Below are 15,534 nucleotides of genomic sequence, written 5' to 3'. Positions count from 1 at the left end.
GACTTATCCCTAATAAAAGGCATCTAAGGATATTGCTAGATAATCAGCTTGCTGAAAAAACACAAATAATAATGTTGTGTACATGTTTTTCACCATGGCTGCAAGGTGATAGCGATAACATGAGCTCAGACTGAGGAAAGGAATTGAACCAACAAATCTCTCCATGAGATTAAAAAAGAAGAAAGCTATTGACATTAAAGACTGTAAGTTGTTCTGCAGAGGGAAAATTACAGTGGAAGATGCTGATATTATATTTTTTTCCTACTTTAGTTTTGAAATAAAAACAAAACCCATGACAAAAATGACACAATCTAGAAAACCATAATATATGTTCAGGATTTTTTCAAAATAGATTTTAAAATAACCTCTTAAAGAGAAGTAACAAAATGTAATTGTAAACAAATAATTGTCTTGGAGATGATGGTTTTCTGCTGAGGCCTTGGAGGTGTCGTAGTCTAGGGTAGTTCACATTTTTAATGGTTATTAAAAAAACAGACATTTAAAGCTGTCAGTGGTAGTGTTTGCAAAGGAGTAAAGGAGGAAAAAGTAAAGCAGTAAGCTGACAGAAACCACTCTCTGATGAATTTTATGTGTGTAACCAAAGAACTACTGGCTTCCTTAAACAAAAAAAACCACCAAAACTGAAAACCAAACCAAACCAAAAAAACCAACAAAACAAAACAAACAAACAAACAAACAAAACCAAACACCAAAACAACAAAAAAAAAAGGGGGGGGGGGAAGAAGAAAAAGAGAAAAGGAAAATTATGAGGTATAAAGTTACACAGTTTGGACTTCTGCCCTTGAAAATCCCGGTCCACATGGTCAGTCCGTGGTTTTTTCCAGCTGCAAATGCCTCTAAGGTGTATATTCTTTTATGTGCTCACAGAGCTATCCAGTGGTTATTTACTGCCCAGGAGCACATGAATCTGACATCTTAATGAATGCTAAATCCTTAGGAGTTGCTTTCCAAAAGTGTTAAGATTCCATATGCTCTGATGGGAAAGTTTAACTTCCTGCCAATTTTTAGCATATCTGGAAATCAGGCCCTTGACTTAAAAATATATTTTTAAAGTATTTAAAAATGCTGTGCAGTCTTATGGCTTTGTTCTACTACTGAAACAGGTACATGAAATGTGTTGTAATTTTCATCACATCCAAATTGATCTGTAAAACTTTTCCTATAAAATAATCACTAAAAAAAAATGAAAAGGCAATCAATGGGCTGCTGGCCTTGCAAACTTCTCCTGCCTTTATCAGAGAATGAAGTCTTTTTAATTAAATCATAGAACAAATTCATCAGTACTAATTAGTTGATTCATACAGACTTGTTGATTTCTAAGTAAAACCACCATTTATTGAGTGGAAATGTGAATACTCCCTTCTACGAGGTCTGTAATATTAGAGATTCATTGTTGACCATACTAAGAAAATTAACATTTTGCCTCTTTTTTTTTTTTTTTTCTGATAGTCCCTCTTCTGCACTCTTTGTGATACCAGATACAGAGTTTATAGCAACGTGAACCATGGGCTGGCAGGGAATTGCAGAAGGCTCCCATGTCAACACTAAACATTCACATTTCCCAGGGCACCACTTCTTGCCTTTAATTTCAAACTACAGCTTACTGCCTACAGTAAAGGTTCCCACCTATAGCCTGTATTTGCATCTGGTTCTTACTTCCCTGTTGAGAAAATAAAGGTGCTTTGATCTCAGATCAAAATAAAGGGAATGGAGAGTCACATTTGGGGCAAATATAGAAAGAACAAATAGATATTTTTGCAGATATGTTGAGAAGTTATTTGCATATCCTGCATAAAAGGCAGAAGAAAGGTCAGACACTCTAACTTGCAAGGTGAGGTTTGCCAGTTTTTTTAGACTGATTTCTTAAGGCCAGACACTGAACCAAATCAGTTAGAAAATCAAAACCGTAAGAATATTTCAGAGAATATTGGCAACTATTCTGTCATGGTGCTTTTTTGCCTTAAATCTCTGACCATCCTTTGATTGGAGTAATTAAAGGAGATAGAAGCAATCATACTGTGCCTGTTGCACACAGTTCCTTGTCAGGAGTAATCCATGAAGAAATGCTGACAAGTCCACACCAGCAGCTGTTGCCATGCAGCTACCAAGCAGCAAATATGTATTTCTGCTACGCTTGGGCAGCAGAAGATGCTTCTGTGGAGCTGATTTTAGTTAGTGTTCACTTAAGATATAAGGCTTTGTGGTCAGCCTTCAATAAGGCAGTGCAACTAAGATTGTGTCAGAATGAAGTTAGTTTATGCACAGACCATGGAGCATGAGGAAAGCCAGCAACTGTGAAGGATTTAATTTCTTTCCATATCCTTTTTTTTTAAACTGCAATTTTATTGCAGTCTATTATTTAAACAGTGAAAACTTCTGACATGTGATTAGCTATGAGGTTGATTAAAGTCTGGTGAATCTTTCACTCATGACTTCTCCGGCACCATCACCCATGTGACCATTGGCCAACAATGACATTGACAAGGCCATGGACCAGAGGTTCAATATATACACTGAAGAGAGGCTATACTACTGGGACTAAGATTTTGGCATCTGGGCCATAGGCACAGAGGTCGTGCAGGATGCTGCTCTGTGAACTCTTCACCAGCCACCACTGATCCTGGTGTATTCCTTCCAGCCTCTGGCACCGCCAAGGCCACATGGGATCCCAGAGATGACACTGTCCTTTATAAAGTTCTGCCTAGATCTCGGGCAGGAGGCCACCCATATGCTACGGCTCCGCAACCCCCTGCTCAGCTGGGGACAGTGTCCCTTGTGGAGAAGACAGAGGAGGCACCACAAAGTGATGGGGGCTGTTTTCAGCCAGGTAGCTGGGAGCAACCCCTGCCAGACTGCTGATCTCTTGCAACTCTTTGGATGATGGCAAACTGTAGATAGTCCTGTTTGTCCTTCTCAGAGAACCTGACAGCCTCTACTGCTCTTCTGCAGAATGGGTACAATGGATTTCTCTTTGGCCCACTGCAGGATAAAGCCCAGGGAGAACTGATATCAACAGGGCAGAGAGAAGCCACGTCCTCCCAAGTGTCCTGGCAAATAGGGCAGGTGTAGTCTATCCAAGTGGCCATACCTGCTTGTTGCAGCAGGCTGGGAAGAGCTGAGGACCAGGAGCTGCTTCCATTAGCAGTCCTGCTTGGCAGGAGTCCTGGTTTGAGCTGAACTTCCCCAGATTCTGCTGGCTGCCAAGTATAAGCAGGAAGGGATGTTGCATTGCAATCCATTTTCCCTTGATGTCACAATCTGCTGCTTCGTGATACCACCCTCCACCACCCACACCTAGTCTACCCACCCTGCAGCAGTGCAGCCCTGAAGGAGCTTCCCAGAAGCAGATGAAATGGCCCCTCAGACCCCTCAACAATCCAGCCAGCAACACTCAGGTAGGACGCTGATGGTGGCTCATGGCTGGGAGAGCGTTCATGGACATCTCCTAGGACAAGTTTCTCAGGCATTCCCCACATCTCTGGATCTGCTCTCATCAGAACACTATCTCTCTCAGAAACATTAAAGCTTCAGCTGAACCACCAAAGGGTCAAGGGCCTTCCGGCCACTTTTTCTACCATGTTGCATGCCTAGGTCACTTGCTGCATAAGGACCCTTTTTCTCCTCTTCCCCAGTGCCCTGCAGACACCATGGACCAAAATAAAAAGCTTCTGACCCTCTCTGTATGATAACATGGTTTTTATATTCCTGTGCCAGGGTGGAAGAAAGTTGTCCTGTGGTTCAGGAGAGGCCAGGAACCTCTTGGCCTTCCTAGAAGGCTTAGAGGGCCCCAGCAGATGAAGCTCCCAGGATCAGCTCTGATCAGAGCTTGGAAAGCACAGGAAGATTCTGACCCAGAGAGAAGGCTATCTCCTCCATATCCTGTGGAGTTTGTCTTGTAGCAGCTGGAATCTGAAGGGCAACCGATGTCTTGGTGCAGTTCTTAGGATGCGCAGTGTTTGATCGGCCAGGGTTGAGATGGAGGGGCTGATGTCATTTGTCATTCCTGCAAGGGCTGGAACACAGAAGAATGGTGCCAAGATCAGCCCCCAGATTTATGAGATCTTCTGGAGCTCTTCTGGCAGGGCCATCCCATTCAGTTCTTCCTATAGTCAGGAGGGAGCAGGCACCAATGGGATCAGCTGGAAGGTGCTGGCCACAAATGCCTCACATGCCCCTGAAACCTCTCTCTGCTCTGCCCTGCTACCTCCTTTACCTGTACAGGGAGCAGAGCTCTTCCCAGCTGGGGCAGGGATTGCAGGTTCCTGCCCAGGCTCTTTACGTCTTCCTGATCAGCCCCAGTTGCTACCCCACTGCCCTCACTCACCATCACAGATGTTCTGGAACTCTTCCTGCTGTCCCCTCATGTGCTGTCCAGCGAGCCCTAGGAACACACACAGCCTCTCACAGCCCCAGTTGCATAGCTCCCTGAAGTGAGTGCTACCAGCCTGGCCAAACACCCTCCTCTGGTTGGGCTGAGCCCACAGCTGGCCCAGATCATGGCACCAGGGGTGAGAGAGGGTGGTGGGAACCATGGCCCTGCCCTTGGAGTTGGGGGGCCAGAGCCACTGAGCTGAATCCTGCTGCCAGTGCAGCAGCCAGGGCTGGGGCTGAGCTGCAGTGGAGCAGGGAGGGACTAGGGCTGTGGCTCACCGAGTAACCTGATAGCTGTCTCTCTCATGGACTCCTGTGAGCTCTCCAAGTATGTCAGGGACTGGCGCCGGTACTCGTCTGTTGTCCTCCTGCCCTCTGACATCTGGAGAGTGCACAAGGGGAAACAGGGAAGGGTTGGCACAGCTCTTCTTTTTGATCAGCTAGCAATGGACTCAGCAGTAGGCAGGAGCACAGCTGCCAGTCCCACACACTGGGTATTAGGGGCAGAGGGTTTTTTCAGGATGGTTTTGGGGCTTTGGAATTGTCCTTACTAGGCACTCACTGACTCTCCATGGCTGCTCCCTCTCCAGTAGTTGCATGAACCTCCTCTTCTTCAGGAACTTGGTTGCTTTTAGTAGGGTTTCCAGAGAGGCCTGAAGAGCAGCAGAGACTGAGAGATGGTACCTCAGCACAAGGCCAGGAGGAGGCTGGAGAGCTGCAGTCCATGAGTCACCAGGGCTAGAGGTAGCTGAGCCACCTCCCATGGGGACACCAGCAGCTCAAGAGTCCCCACCTCTGCCACACACTGGTTCTCATCATGCAGGTGGTAGAAGAGTGGGAGCAGACTTTGGTGCACACACATCTTCAGGTGCCTTTTTCCCTCTTTCTCTACACAGACTATCATGTCTCCAAAGAGGTGAATGGAGAGCAGTCGCACTCGACTGGCGTCCTTGTGGAAAGAAAGAGTGCAAGACCTTAGCACTGGCTGCTCCAGACTCACCTGGGTTTGGGACTCAAAATCCACATAGCACAAAATTTCCTGGTAGCACGCAGCACCCATGGTAGGGGGTGCAGATTCTTACATTGTCAAATAGTGGCAGCAGTGCCTCACCCAACTGCAGAGCGATGGGGGTGGCAATTGGAACCTCTCTGTCCAGGAGCACCTTGCTGAGCACCGGGAGGGTCAACTCAATCAGCTCCCCATCTACATCCTTCAGTAGTTCCATGAGGTTTTTAGTAAGGCTCTGCAACCTTTTGGCCTGTGTGGAATACAGTAATATGCTGATATACAATGGAAGGCTGCTCCACTAAATTCACTCTGGTGATGCAGCTCCATGCTGCTTCCTCTGAGCCCAGACTCCAAAGGCCTGTCCCAGAGGAATCAGGTAGCTGAATGGGGAGGCAGGATTGTTGAGAGCAGCTGCCATAGCTCCCAAAGCCCAGCCAAGTCCAAGGTACTGCATTACCCAACACTCCTCATCCAGCCCTGCGCTGCCAGCACAACTTCAGGCAGCTGGCCCCCTTCTCACCTTCAAGGGATTCTTGCAGAACATGAGGAGGCCTCTGAGCACCAGGTGACGCATTTCTTTGCAGTCACTCTGCAGGTGACTTGTCATGAGCTGCAGGATGGTGTCAACCAGCTCCTCTGTTTTAAGGCAGTTCAGGATCTGAAAGACACAGGTTGCATCAAACAACAATGGGGTGCCTGGCCTGCAGGACCCCAGCATTGCATAGGGCGTGGGTCATGGGCAGCACCCCAGGTAGCGCAGCCTAAAGGCTGTGCAGAGCTCCTGGGCTCCCTGCCCTGTGGAGATCTCTTGCCCACTCTGTTGTGTTCTCCTGCCCTCAGTAGCCTCAGATTCCTCTACCTTGAGGATCCATACCTTAAGCAAGGGCTGGTACTAGGCTGGCAGGAAACACAGGTGGAGATAAGCAGCAAGGGGCCAAGGGCACACAGCAGAACCCCTCCTCTGCCCCAGCTCCACTGACTGCCCTCCCCCCACAGCAGTGGCTATGAGAGGGCAGAGTAGCAGAAGGTAGCTCAGTGAGGCAGCACTCGCTACCAGGTTCACCTCAACAAGGAATGCCATGGCAGGGACCCTCCAGCGTGACTCCTCCCTGGTGAACAGCGTGAGCAGGTAGCGTGCGATCCCTTCACGCATGGGTCTGGAGACACGGTGCATCTCTCTGGCAGGAAAAAGACACCATCAACCCTGAGCAGGGTGGACAAATCTCTACCAAGATGACTCCCAGAGTCCCAGTCTTTCACTACCACCCCTCTCCAAGAGAAAGGCAGTGCCCAACACCAGAAGGCTGCTTTTGGGAAGACACTGGAGAAACACTTATGGAAGTTCCCCAGGCTCTGTCGCTGGCCCCCAGTGCAACCTGCCCTGCCCCAGCAGACTGTCCTCAGTGGGGCTGCCTACACAGACCCCCTGCTCTATGCCATCAGCCCAGGCTCCACAGGAGGGTATGCTGATGTTTTGGGAGGTGGCTGCTCTTATGCACCTGCCTCTCGCAGCCTTTTTATCTGCTGGGTCATCCCCTGGTGACAAGTCCCTCTCACCCACGGCAACAGGGACTATGTGGGGCTCCCTGTCTGCAGGGAAGAAATGATGGGGACTGTCAGGAGAAGGGGGATCTCACCTGGCCAGCAGACCCACTGCATAGCAGTGGGTGTCAGTGCTGAGCAGGGTGTCCCAACCTTTCTTACGTTCAACTGCCAGCACCACATCCTCAAGCTGCAGGCGACACAGCAGCGCTTTCACTGTCAGTACTGCAAACCTGTATGCAGAGCACAGCTCAGGTAATGCAGGGAGCCCTGGCCCCAGCCCCAGGGGCATGGGAGGGACAGAAGGACTGAGGTGGAGCACCTATTGGGGTTGGCAGGATGGTGGTGCCTCTGCCGGCATCTCCTCCAGAAGAAATTGATCTTACTTGGCATCTGCTCTGTGCTGCAGAAGACTTGGACAAGCAGAGCCACAAAGAGGCAGGGGACCACAAACGATGCCTGTGGGGACAAGGGCACCCGAATGATTTCCCACAGTGCCCTGGTTGCCTGAAAAAAACGAAACACCCAGAGACCATGTTCAGTCATTTCTCTGGGTCAGGGGAGGTGCCAGGTCAGCGCCCAGCCTGACTGCCTCTGAACCTGCCTCTAAGCCAGCCCAGTACCTGAGGCAGGGAGATGTAGAGATGGGGGAGAGTGGAGACCCAACAGACAGGGACAGGGAGGAACAAGAAAAGGCCTGATCAGAAACTCACAGCCAGAGCAAAGACTTCCTTGTTCTCCCCCTCAGAGGTGCAGGTGCTGTGCAGTGGCCAGTCCTCCAGCACGCAGGGCAGCTCTGACAGCACCCCCTCTGCAGTCCTGCTCGAAGACACCATCACCTTCCACATGGACACAGCGGCTCTGCAGGTACAGAGCTCTCTGTCAGCAGAGTCTCAGCCACAGTACCATGGCCTGGGCACCCACAAGGGTCCAAACTTGCTGCCAGCCCTGCCCCTGCCCACAGCCCTTTACCAGCAGCAACCAGCAAGACTGTCCCTGTGGGCAGGGTCAGTGCCTTGAGGGGCATGGAGTAAGCATGGCAGGAGGCTCTAGGGCTGACATGGGGAAGGAGGCAGGAGGTTCTGGGGCTGACAGAACTGGGAAACAGAGCAGCCAGAGGGTCCTGGAACTATCCATCAGTCTCTCAGCCCACACAGAATGGCCTCTGCAGGGTGATGGGTTCTAAAGGCTGGTGAGCTCTGAGCCCCCAAGCCAGGTGGGCCTCATACCTGTCACACGAAGGGGCACAGCACAAGAGGGTCACAACCACATCGTTGGGGTGTGCTTGCGCCAGCTTCAGAAGGCTCTTGTCAAGCCTGTGCTCCGCAGACAGATCTGTGTTGGCTTTGAGCCACCGGTACATATATGCCACAATTGTCGGCACCTGGAGGACACATGGGGGAGACTTGGGATGCTGCCAAAGTGACCCATATCCCCAGCAGATAATTGCTTCCACTCCCAATCCACCATGCTGGCCTTGAAGGATTTCGGTTGGGTGCTCATAGGGCCTAACTTGAGGGGACACACAATCTCCAGGAGGCCTGAGCCCCAGCCACAGGCTACTTACGCGCTTCAAATTGGGGATGTCACTCTGTACAAGTGAATTCAGCATGGCAGCACAAGCCTCTGGGTTATAGGAGTCAGAGTTCGCCATGCCCTCAATGGCTGTGATGGCCATTTCTTCACGTTCAGTGGTCTTGACAAATTTCCAAAAGGTCTGCAGAAGGAAGGGCCAGGCAGAGAGGGTTGTCCCATCAAGAGCTTCAATGGTGATGGCTCAGCTAAACAGCAACAGCATGTTCAGCCCAGGCAGGGATGGTAGCAGGTACCTGTATTCTATTGCTGAAACGCCTACGGATGAGCTCCTGCTCTTCTGTCAGGACTGCAACTGGATCTGGCAAAGACCAAGCAGAGCTGAGGGGTTGTGGGAAAGGTTGGAGAACATAGCCAAGCTTCCCCAAAGTTGTGCTCCCCAAGAAGGGCCATCCCCCAGATGTCCAATGAATGGATCATGACTGCCATGTGGATCAGTCTTATCTCCTCTTTTCCTCTTTCCCTGGGGATGTCCATAGGGGATGGAATGGGGCCAGGCTGGCTGCAGCCACTAGACCTGTGTCCCAGCTCTGCTACTCACCTGCCCGCAGTGGCTGGAACTCCTCCATCTTTTGAGGTGGCCATTCTGGGGCGGACCCAGGACCTTCCTCCTCCTTCTCCTTCACACTGGCCAGTCTGGTCACGCTGGACGGTCCCTCTGCCATCCAGCTGTCTGAATTCGAGGGCTCCTGACCCAGGGATGGTAGAGAAGGGGCAACACCAGGGCCTTCCTCCTCTTTCTTTACCGTGCCCTCTCCAAGCACACTCTGAGGTCTTGCTGCCATCCCACTCTCTAGCCTTAAGAGTTCCTGACACAGGGACTGGAGGTAACTAGGGAAAACACAGGGTCAGCAAGGAACAAGGCAGCTGTGTGAGAGATCCTAACACCACCACTCTGTCCCATGTTTTTCCATCATATACCATGTTGTTCCGTCATATCCCAGGCTGTTTCATCATATCCCATGATGTTCTGTCATGTCCCATGATGTTCTATCATATCCTTCAGGAACTGTGGGTGTCACAGCCAACACACGTATTGTGTTGGGTCACAAAGGGCTCTGTGAAATACTACCATGCCCCACGCCATCAACAGTGCCCATGTCACAGTATGTCACAAGGGCCTCTGTAATCACATGTGCCCTGGTGTGGGGTCTGGTTACACCAGGTGCTGCAAAGCATCCTGGGAGTTGTAGTTCTAAGTACTCTGTTACACATGCTCTGTTGAATGCTTGTATGGGATTGGCTTAAGTTACCTGTGTGACGTGGCAGCATTTGAAACTGCTATATAAGCTGGGACTCCTGGAATAAACGCTCTCTTGTTACACACCACGTTGGTGTCGCTATGGTCCCCATGGGACTTATTATTTATTACATTAATAACTGCTACATATGGCGCCCGAACAGGGACCTAAGCCTTATCCTGAATCAGGAAGAAATACGGACCAGACGTCAGGTACCAGCCTATATTTAACGCTGAAGGACGTCCGCCGTGAAAAAGAAAATAACGCCAGGTACCAGAGGAAAGGAAACTCTGATGGGCGAAGGCGGGAGAAACCGCGATTGAGCTCGAAAAAAGGCCTGAATTCGGTAGGAAATTGCCTACGTTTTGAGAGGACGCTCTCGAGAAGAAAAATCTACGTCCCAGGTGAGAGGGCGGGAGAAAAAAGAAAAAGAGAAAGAATGAAAACTTTTAATTCACATGGGCCGCAGAATGTTGCAGGGGCCCTAAGCTTGATATTGAAAAGACTTTGGAGACAGGTTAACAAACATAAAATAGCTGGACTTTTAAAATTGATGAAAATAACTGTTTTAGAACTGCTGTTATTTACAATTCTTAGTGAAATTCCTTGGAAAGAGGGGTGGAGAAGCAGGGAAAAAACAGAAGTAAAAAAGGTGGACACTTTAAAACCCTCGCAAGAGAACTCGTCCACAGAGAGAAACTTTGAATCTTCCCCTCCCCCAAACATTGTAAAGCATGGAACTCCACGTGCTACTGCAGTCTGGAAAGGGGGAGGGGGTCCGAGAGTACGGAAGAAAACCCTTAGAATATACCTTTTTGTACTGAATTTTCGCGGATGCGTAAATTCCAAGAAGAAGGCGCGTGTCGTGGGTTATGTGACTGGTAAAAGGGAACAAACTTTGAATCCCCAAGCCACTAAAAACCTGCAGACACGTGGAGACCACGCCGGAGCATGGGCGGCACCATCTTGCCCATGCCGGGAGCAGGAGGTAATGCCTTCTCTTCCTGTCTCGTGGCCATGTTATGGACTGCCTCTGCTGGAGGCATGCATGGAACATGGTCCGTGCTGGGAGCCGGTAGCTAAGCAACAGCTGCTGTGCCTACCAGCAACAGCGGAGCGATGTTTAAAAAAGATACGTGATAGCCGCTCGACGTTGCAAGCGGCGAGGCCGGCGGCGAGCACAGAGCGCGGGGCTGTCGGGACGCTCGGCAGCCGCAGCAAGTCAGGCCGGGGACGGAGCTGCACACGGCTCCGCAGGACTGCTGGTGGCGGGCGGCGACTCCAGCCCCCCCGGGGCGGGCGGCTCCGGGGCTCGGCGGCGACGGCGACTTCATCTCGCTGTGCCGGCTGGTGTCGACCAGGCTGCGGCGGCGATTCCTGCGCAAACCCAGACGGCAGCGGCGGTGGCACCACCAGGAGCGACGGGCCCGGCGCACAGCGTGGAGGGAGCCGGGCGGCCGGAGCGGCACCGCCGCGGGACGCCTCTGTCCGGAGCCCGCAAGCGGGCCAAGGTCCGGCCGAGGCGCGGCCGAACGGGAGGCGGTGACCCGAGCGCGGAAGCCCCGCCGCAGCTGGTGGCGACTCCCGCCGCGCCCCCGACCCGCGTAGAGCTCCCGACGGAGCTCCGCGTGGAACCCCGGGCCGGGGAGGCGGCCGCCGTGCCTGAGGAGAAGCCGCGGGGCGGCCCCGCAGCCATCCCGGGCGGCCGAGCAAGCTTGCACCGGGACTGTGACACAAGTTTGTAAATACAGCTGGAGCGGCGCGGGGCGCCGAAGGCGGCGCGGCGGCTTCGGCGAGCACATGTCGGCGGCGCAGAGCTGCGAGGCCTTCGCCGCCCGCCTGCACCTGGAACGAGGGCAGCCCGTGGCACCGGCGGCCGGGCCGTGCCTGGAACTGACGACTGCGTTCCACTACAGGAGCCAGCCCGCCCGTGCCGCCGCTCCCCTGAAGCGGACCCCGCGGCCGCAGCAGCGCGGCCCGGGACAGCCGCACATGCGGCACAACGCGGCGCCGAGCCGAGGCCCGGCGGCGATGACCAGCGACATGGCCCCGTGAACGGGACGGGCCACGGCCGCAGCAACTCCGGGAGCCTCAACAGTGACAACACCGCCTCCCCACTCCTGTGAGAGGGGCGGCGGCCCGGGCAAGGACCCGGGCCGGGACCAAAACTATACAGACACTATATTACTGACTGTTTTTACATGTTTTACATATAAGTCTTTAGAAATTATTACAAATGTTTTTGTCTAAAATAATTTAGTTAACTGTCTTTAGTTTTCTATTTAATAAGAGAAAAATTCAACATTTCCTTATTAATACATTTTTAAGTTTCTAATTTTCTTGTAACTTTGTTTAAATTACTAATAATCACATTAACTGAGTATTGTTTCAAATTGTTAAGTTCTTAAATGTATCTAAATAGGTTTAAGTTTGTAACTATCTCGTTTAAGTAGTAATTAGCATCTTTAAGAATTTCTATTGTTATTAACATATTGTAATAGTAACCTACCTATTCATGTCTCTAAGTACACACTCAGAAATATACACACTACTTACCACTCTTATACCTTTAAATTCATTAACTTTTCATATTCACAACAAAAGAAGGGGAGTAGACAGAATATGCATGTAATTAAGTAAGTAAATTCTGAGTCAAACAATTTTCATTCTGACCAAACACTACATAAAAGTTTAAGTTGTATAGCTAGAATATGAAAACAAAATAAAGATTACATGTATGCATGAATGAAAAATGATTGGGGTGGCCACCCAAATGAGTGAGAGATTGTGTGAATGTATGAATGTATGTAAACCATACTGCACCTTATATATGAAACAAACACAACATACACTACCTCTACCAAATCTCATTGAAAAAGAACTCAGAACATAATGTTCCTCCTTTAAACTTTTCCTTGTGTTTTAATAAAGTAAGTTTTCCCCAGTTATATATAAACCCTCAGATTGATAAAAGTTTTTGTTCTACCCAATTGCAAGAAACCCTTAGGTAAATAAGGTTTTTAATTAATAAAGTTTTGTTATTATATAGAACTCTTAAGTATATAAGGTTTAAGCAAAAAATAAGTTTACTATGTCAAGTGAAAAACGTTTTGTTAAAAATTACACTATTTTTTGAATTTACACTGTTTGTATCTTGTTATTAATAAAAATGGGGGAATTGTGGGGTCTGGTTACACCAGGTGCTGCAAAGCATCCTGGGAGTTGTAGTTCTAAGTACTCTGTCACACATACTCTGTTGAATGCTTGTATGGGATTGGCTTAAGTTACCTGTGTGACGTGGCAGCATTTGAAACTGCTATATAAGCTGGGACTCCTTGAATAAACTCTCTCTTGTTACACACCACGTTGGTGTTGCTATGGTCCCCATGGGACGTATTATTTATTATATTAATAACTGCTACACCCTGGTGCCTCCACCTGGCCCATCCCCTCAGTGCTGTTGGCCAGTGCATCCTCAGGGACGCCCATCAGCTCATCCATCAGGGCTTCTTGCCATCTCATCCTCTCAGGGCCTCCCAGCAGTCCAGTTTTGATGGTCACTCATCAGCAGCATCCCATTACAGTGCCACCTAGCCTTGGGCAAGTGGGATCTCTGAGGCTGCCTCAGCACAGATGTTCTCTCACTATGAAATATTTCTTATTATTCCACCTGTAACTAATTGTTCTCTCAGGCTGGGAGGGGGCCACCCCCCAGAGATGGTGGTTTTGAAGGAACACATGCTGAGCTCCTTAATGGCTCACTGTATTCAGCCTCCACTGCTCCTACTTGCTCTTCTCTGACTTGGTTCAGATCCTCGACAGTCCCTCTGACAGCATGAGGGCCTAACCCTGAACAACAGCCAAAATGTTTTTATTTTTATTCACTTTCCTTCAAGCTACCTGTTTGTTGTTGTTCACTTTGGAAACCGATGGGAGACGAGTTCCTTAAAATGTAAAATGGTTACTTTGACCATTCATTTTCCCAATGCTGTGAAACTTTCACTTCAGCTCAGTGCCAGACTGTTAGCTGAAGGATCTGTGCAGATGAAAAAGGACAAACCCAAAAACCTGAACAATTTTTCACCCTTTATCAAGACAGTGAAATAAATATGTTATTTTCTGTGACATACAGGCAAAATTTTCCACATTATTAACCAGGGGCTGACTATACTCCTGATTTTTTTTTTTTCTTTTGGTGATAAAAATTTTTGTTTTGTTTTAGGTCTAATAGTTAGACTTGGGTTGAGAACATGTATAGGAAAGTACTTTCTGGGAAACATCAAAAATTATAACATTGTAACTGTTTAAAACAAAAGCATGCCCATCTGTCTTAGCAAGTTCAAAGGACAAAAGGCCCGACACTTTTGATGGCAATGAAAGGAACAACAAAAAAAAAGATAAAAAGATTGAAGTAGAAACAAACAAAATAAGCTTTAGAAAATCAAGAACATGTGTCACATGAAACAACCATTTCAAACCCTATAAACGTCAAATAAATAGGAAATTGATCACTAAGCCAATCTTCTGCTGTTATAACTATTGCAAAACACAGCAATAATTTTCAGATAAGTACAGTGGAACTAATATATTTAGCAATGGAGATACTTTGCGTGTTCCCTGAAGAGGCATCAAATGAGTAATAGTATTTTCTGAAGCATTTAGTGGTGATTTTAGTTCTAAAGGAAAGTGTTGTTTCCTTGTAAACAGATTCATAAGACTGTGCATACAATATGTTTTTATATTTAAGTTATGGATGAGATAGTATTAGAACCATGCTGTCAGTGCAAACCCAACAGTTTCCAGGCAGTGTGAAAGAAGACATATTTGGAATCAAATGCTCCACAAGATGGGTTTGGACACCTTTGTTTCCTGTGGTTCTGTGATGAGACCTACCCAGGTGAACACATGCTTGCCTGTGCTGGGCTTCCAGTGAAATATTGATGTTAATAAATTAAATTTGATGCTAATAAATTAAACAGATTAAAGAATTAAACTATCCAGAATGCCAGTGATTTCAAACTGAACTTTGAAAACTGGAGTGTTGATTTCAGACTAGAGGAAGATAACAGCTCCACTGTTCATCCTTTTTTTTTCCCAGCTCCTTCAATTGGTGTTGTAAAATTTTCACCTTTTTCCTCATTTTTTCATGGTCAGGCAAACACTTGCTATAAAAACATTAGGCCGCCTAAGTGAGCTCTTTCGCTTTTCCACCATTTATCTGAGGGTGGTTATTGCTCTCTACTGGGATCATACCTAGAATCAGACTGTCCATGTAGAAGAAAGTTGGGCACAAGTGAGAGCCCAGCAACCACAGACACTGCTTTGTCATGACAAGATGGCCTACACTCCTCATTTCTCAAAGCATTCTCACCTCTTTCTCCTTGTAATGGAATATGCAATTGTTTGTCTTGCACAAATATAATTAAGATCTAAATCTCAGAATAAAACATCAACCTTGCATTCAGCTTGCCTAAAGTAGATATACTTGATTGCAATTTCCGTCATTTGCTGTGTTGTGTGCTAATTTTTTTTTTTAACCTTCTATTTTCAAAACAATTTTTTCCAATAGATTTGCCTAGTTCTTAAACAATTTCCTTGTTCTGACCCTAACAATGGTAATTTTATGTGTTGGCCTTAACAGAAGCACATACAGTAGTCCTCAGCTAATGCCAGGGAATGCTGAGTGTGTTTCAGACCTCTGAATTTGTGAAGTACTTGTTCCCATAAAAAGCAGAAGTTCAGAGAAAATGTCTTGTT

The 15,534-nt window shown here is 48.3% G+C and overlaps 1 protein-coding gene and 1 pseudogene across 1 annotated transcript; both read right to left on the bottom strand.

Moving 5' to 3' along the window:
* Window positions 1-2,545: 2,545 nt before the first annotated feature.
* LOC126647502 (uncharacterized) lies at window positions 2,546-3,260 on the bottom strand (annotated as a pseudogene).
* Window positions 3,261-3,884: 624 nt separating this feature from the next.
* On the bottom strand, window positions 3,885-11,822 carry LOC126647501 (maestro heat-like repeat family member 5). Its single transcript, XM_050329801.1, has 17 exons — window positions 11,770-11,822; window positions 10,914-11,664; window positions 9,078-9,345; window positions 8,773-8,837; window positions 8,511-8,660; window positions 8,173-8,327; window positions 7,657-7,804; window positions 7,266-7,450; window positions 7,039-7,176; window positions 6,465-6,579; window positions 5,922-6,059; window positions 5,475-5,651; window positions 5,186-5,341; window positions 4,944-5,045; window positions 4,672-4,774; window positions 4,346-4,402; window positions 3,885-4,033 (listed from the first exon to the last, which is right to left on the bottom strand). Exons 1-17 carry the CDS (start codon window positions 11,820-11,822, stop codon window positions 3,885-3,887), a joined length of 2,910 nt encoding a protein of 969 aa, XP_050185758.1.
* Window positions 11,823-15,534: the final 3,712 nt, after the last annotated feature.

This window comes from Myiozetetes cayanensis, unplaced genomic scaffold, assembly GCF_022539395.1.
Source record: "Myiozetetes cayanensis isolate MyiCay16 unplaced genomic scaffold, myiCay2020 scf4, whole genome shotgun sequence".
NCBI lineage: Eukaryota > Metazoa > Chordata > Aves > Passeriformes > Tyrannidae > Myiozetetes > Myiozetetes cayanensis.
The sequence above is the reverse complement of the archived record's forward strand: the minus strand, read 5'-3'. Positions and strand labels throughout refer to the sequence as shown.

Bases quoted from the DNA above. Each gene is read 5' to 3' on its own strand.
- LOC126647501 (XM_050329801.1), bottom strand. From the start codon at position 11,822: ATGTCGCTGGTCATCGCCGCCGGGCCTCGGCTCGGCGCCGCGTTGTGC. The intron at 5,046-5,185 runs GTGGGGACTCTT...GCTGCTCTTCAG, and splicing joins AGAACCAGTGTGTGGCAGAG to GCCTCTCTGGAAACCCTACT. The intron at 4,403-4,671 runs GTGAGCCACAGC...GTGTGTTCCTAG, and splicing joins GACAGCTATCAGGTTACTCG to GGCTCGCTGGACAGCACATG.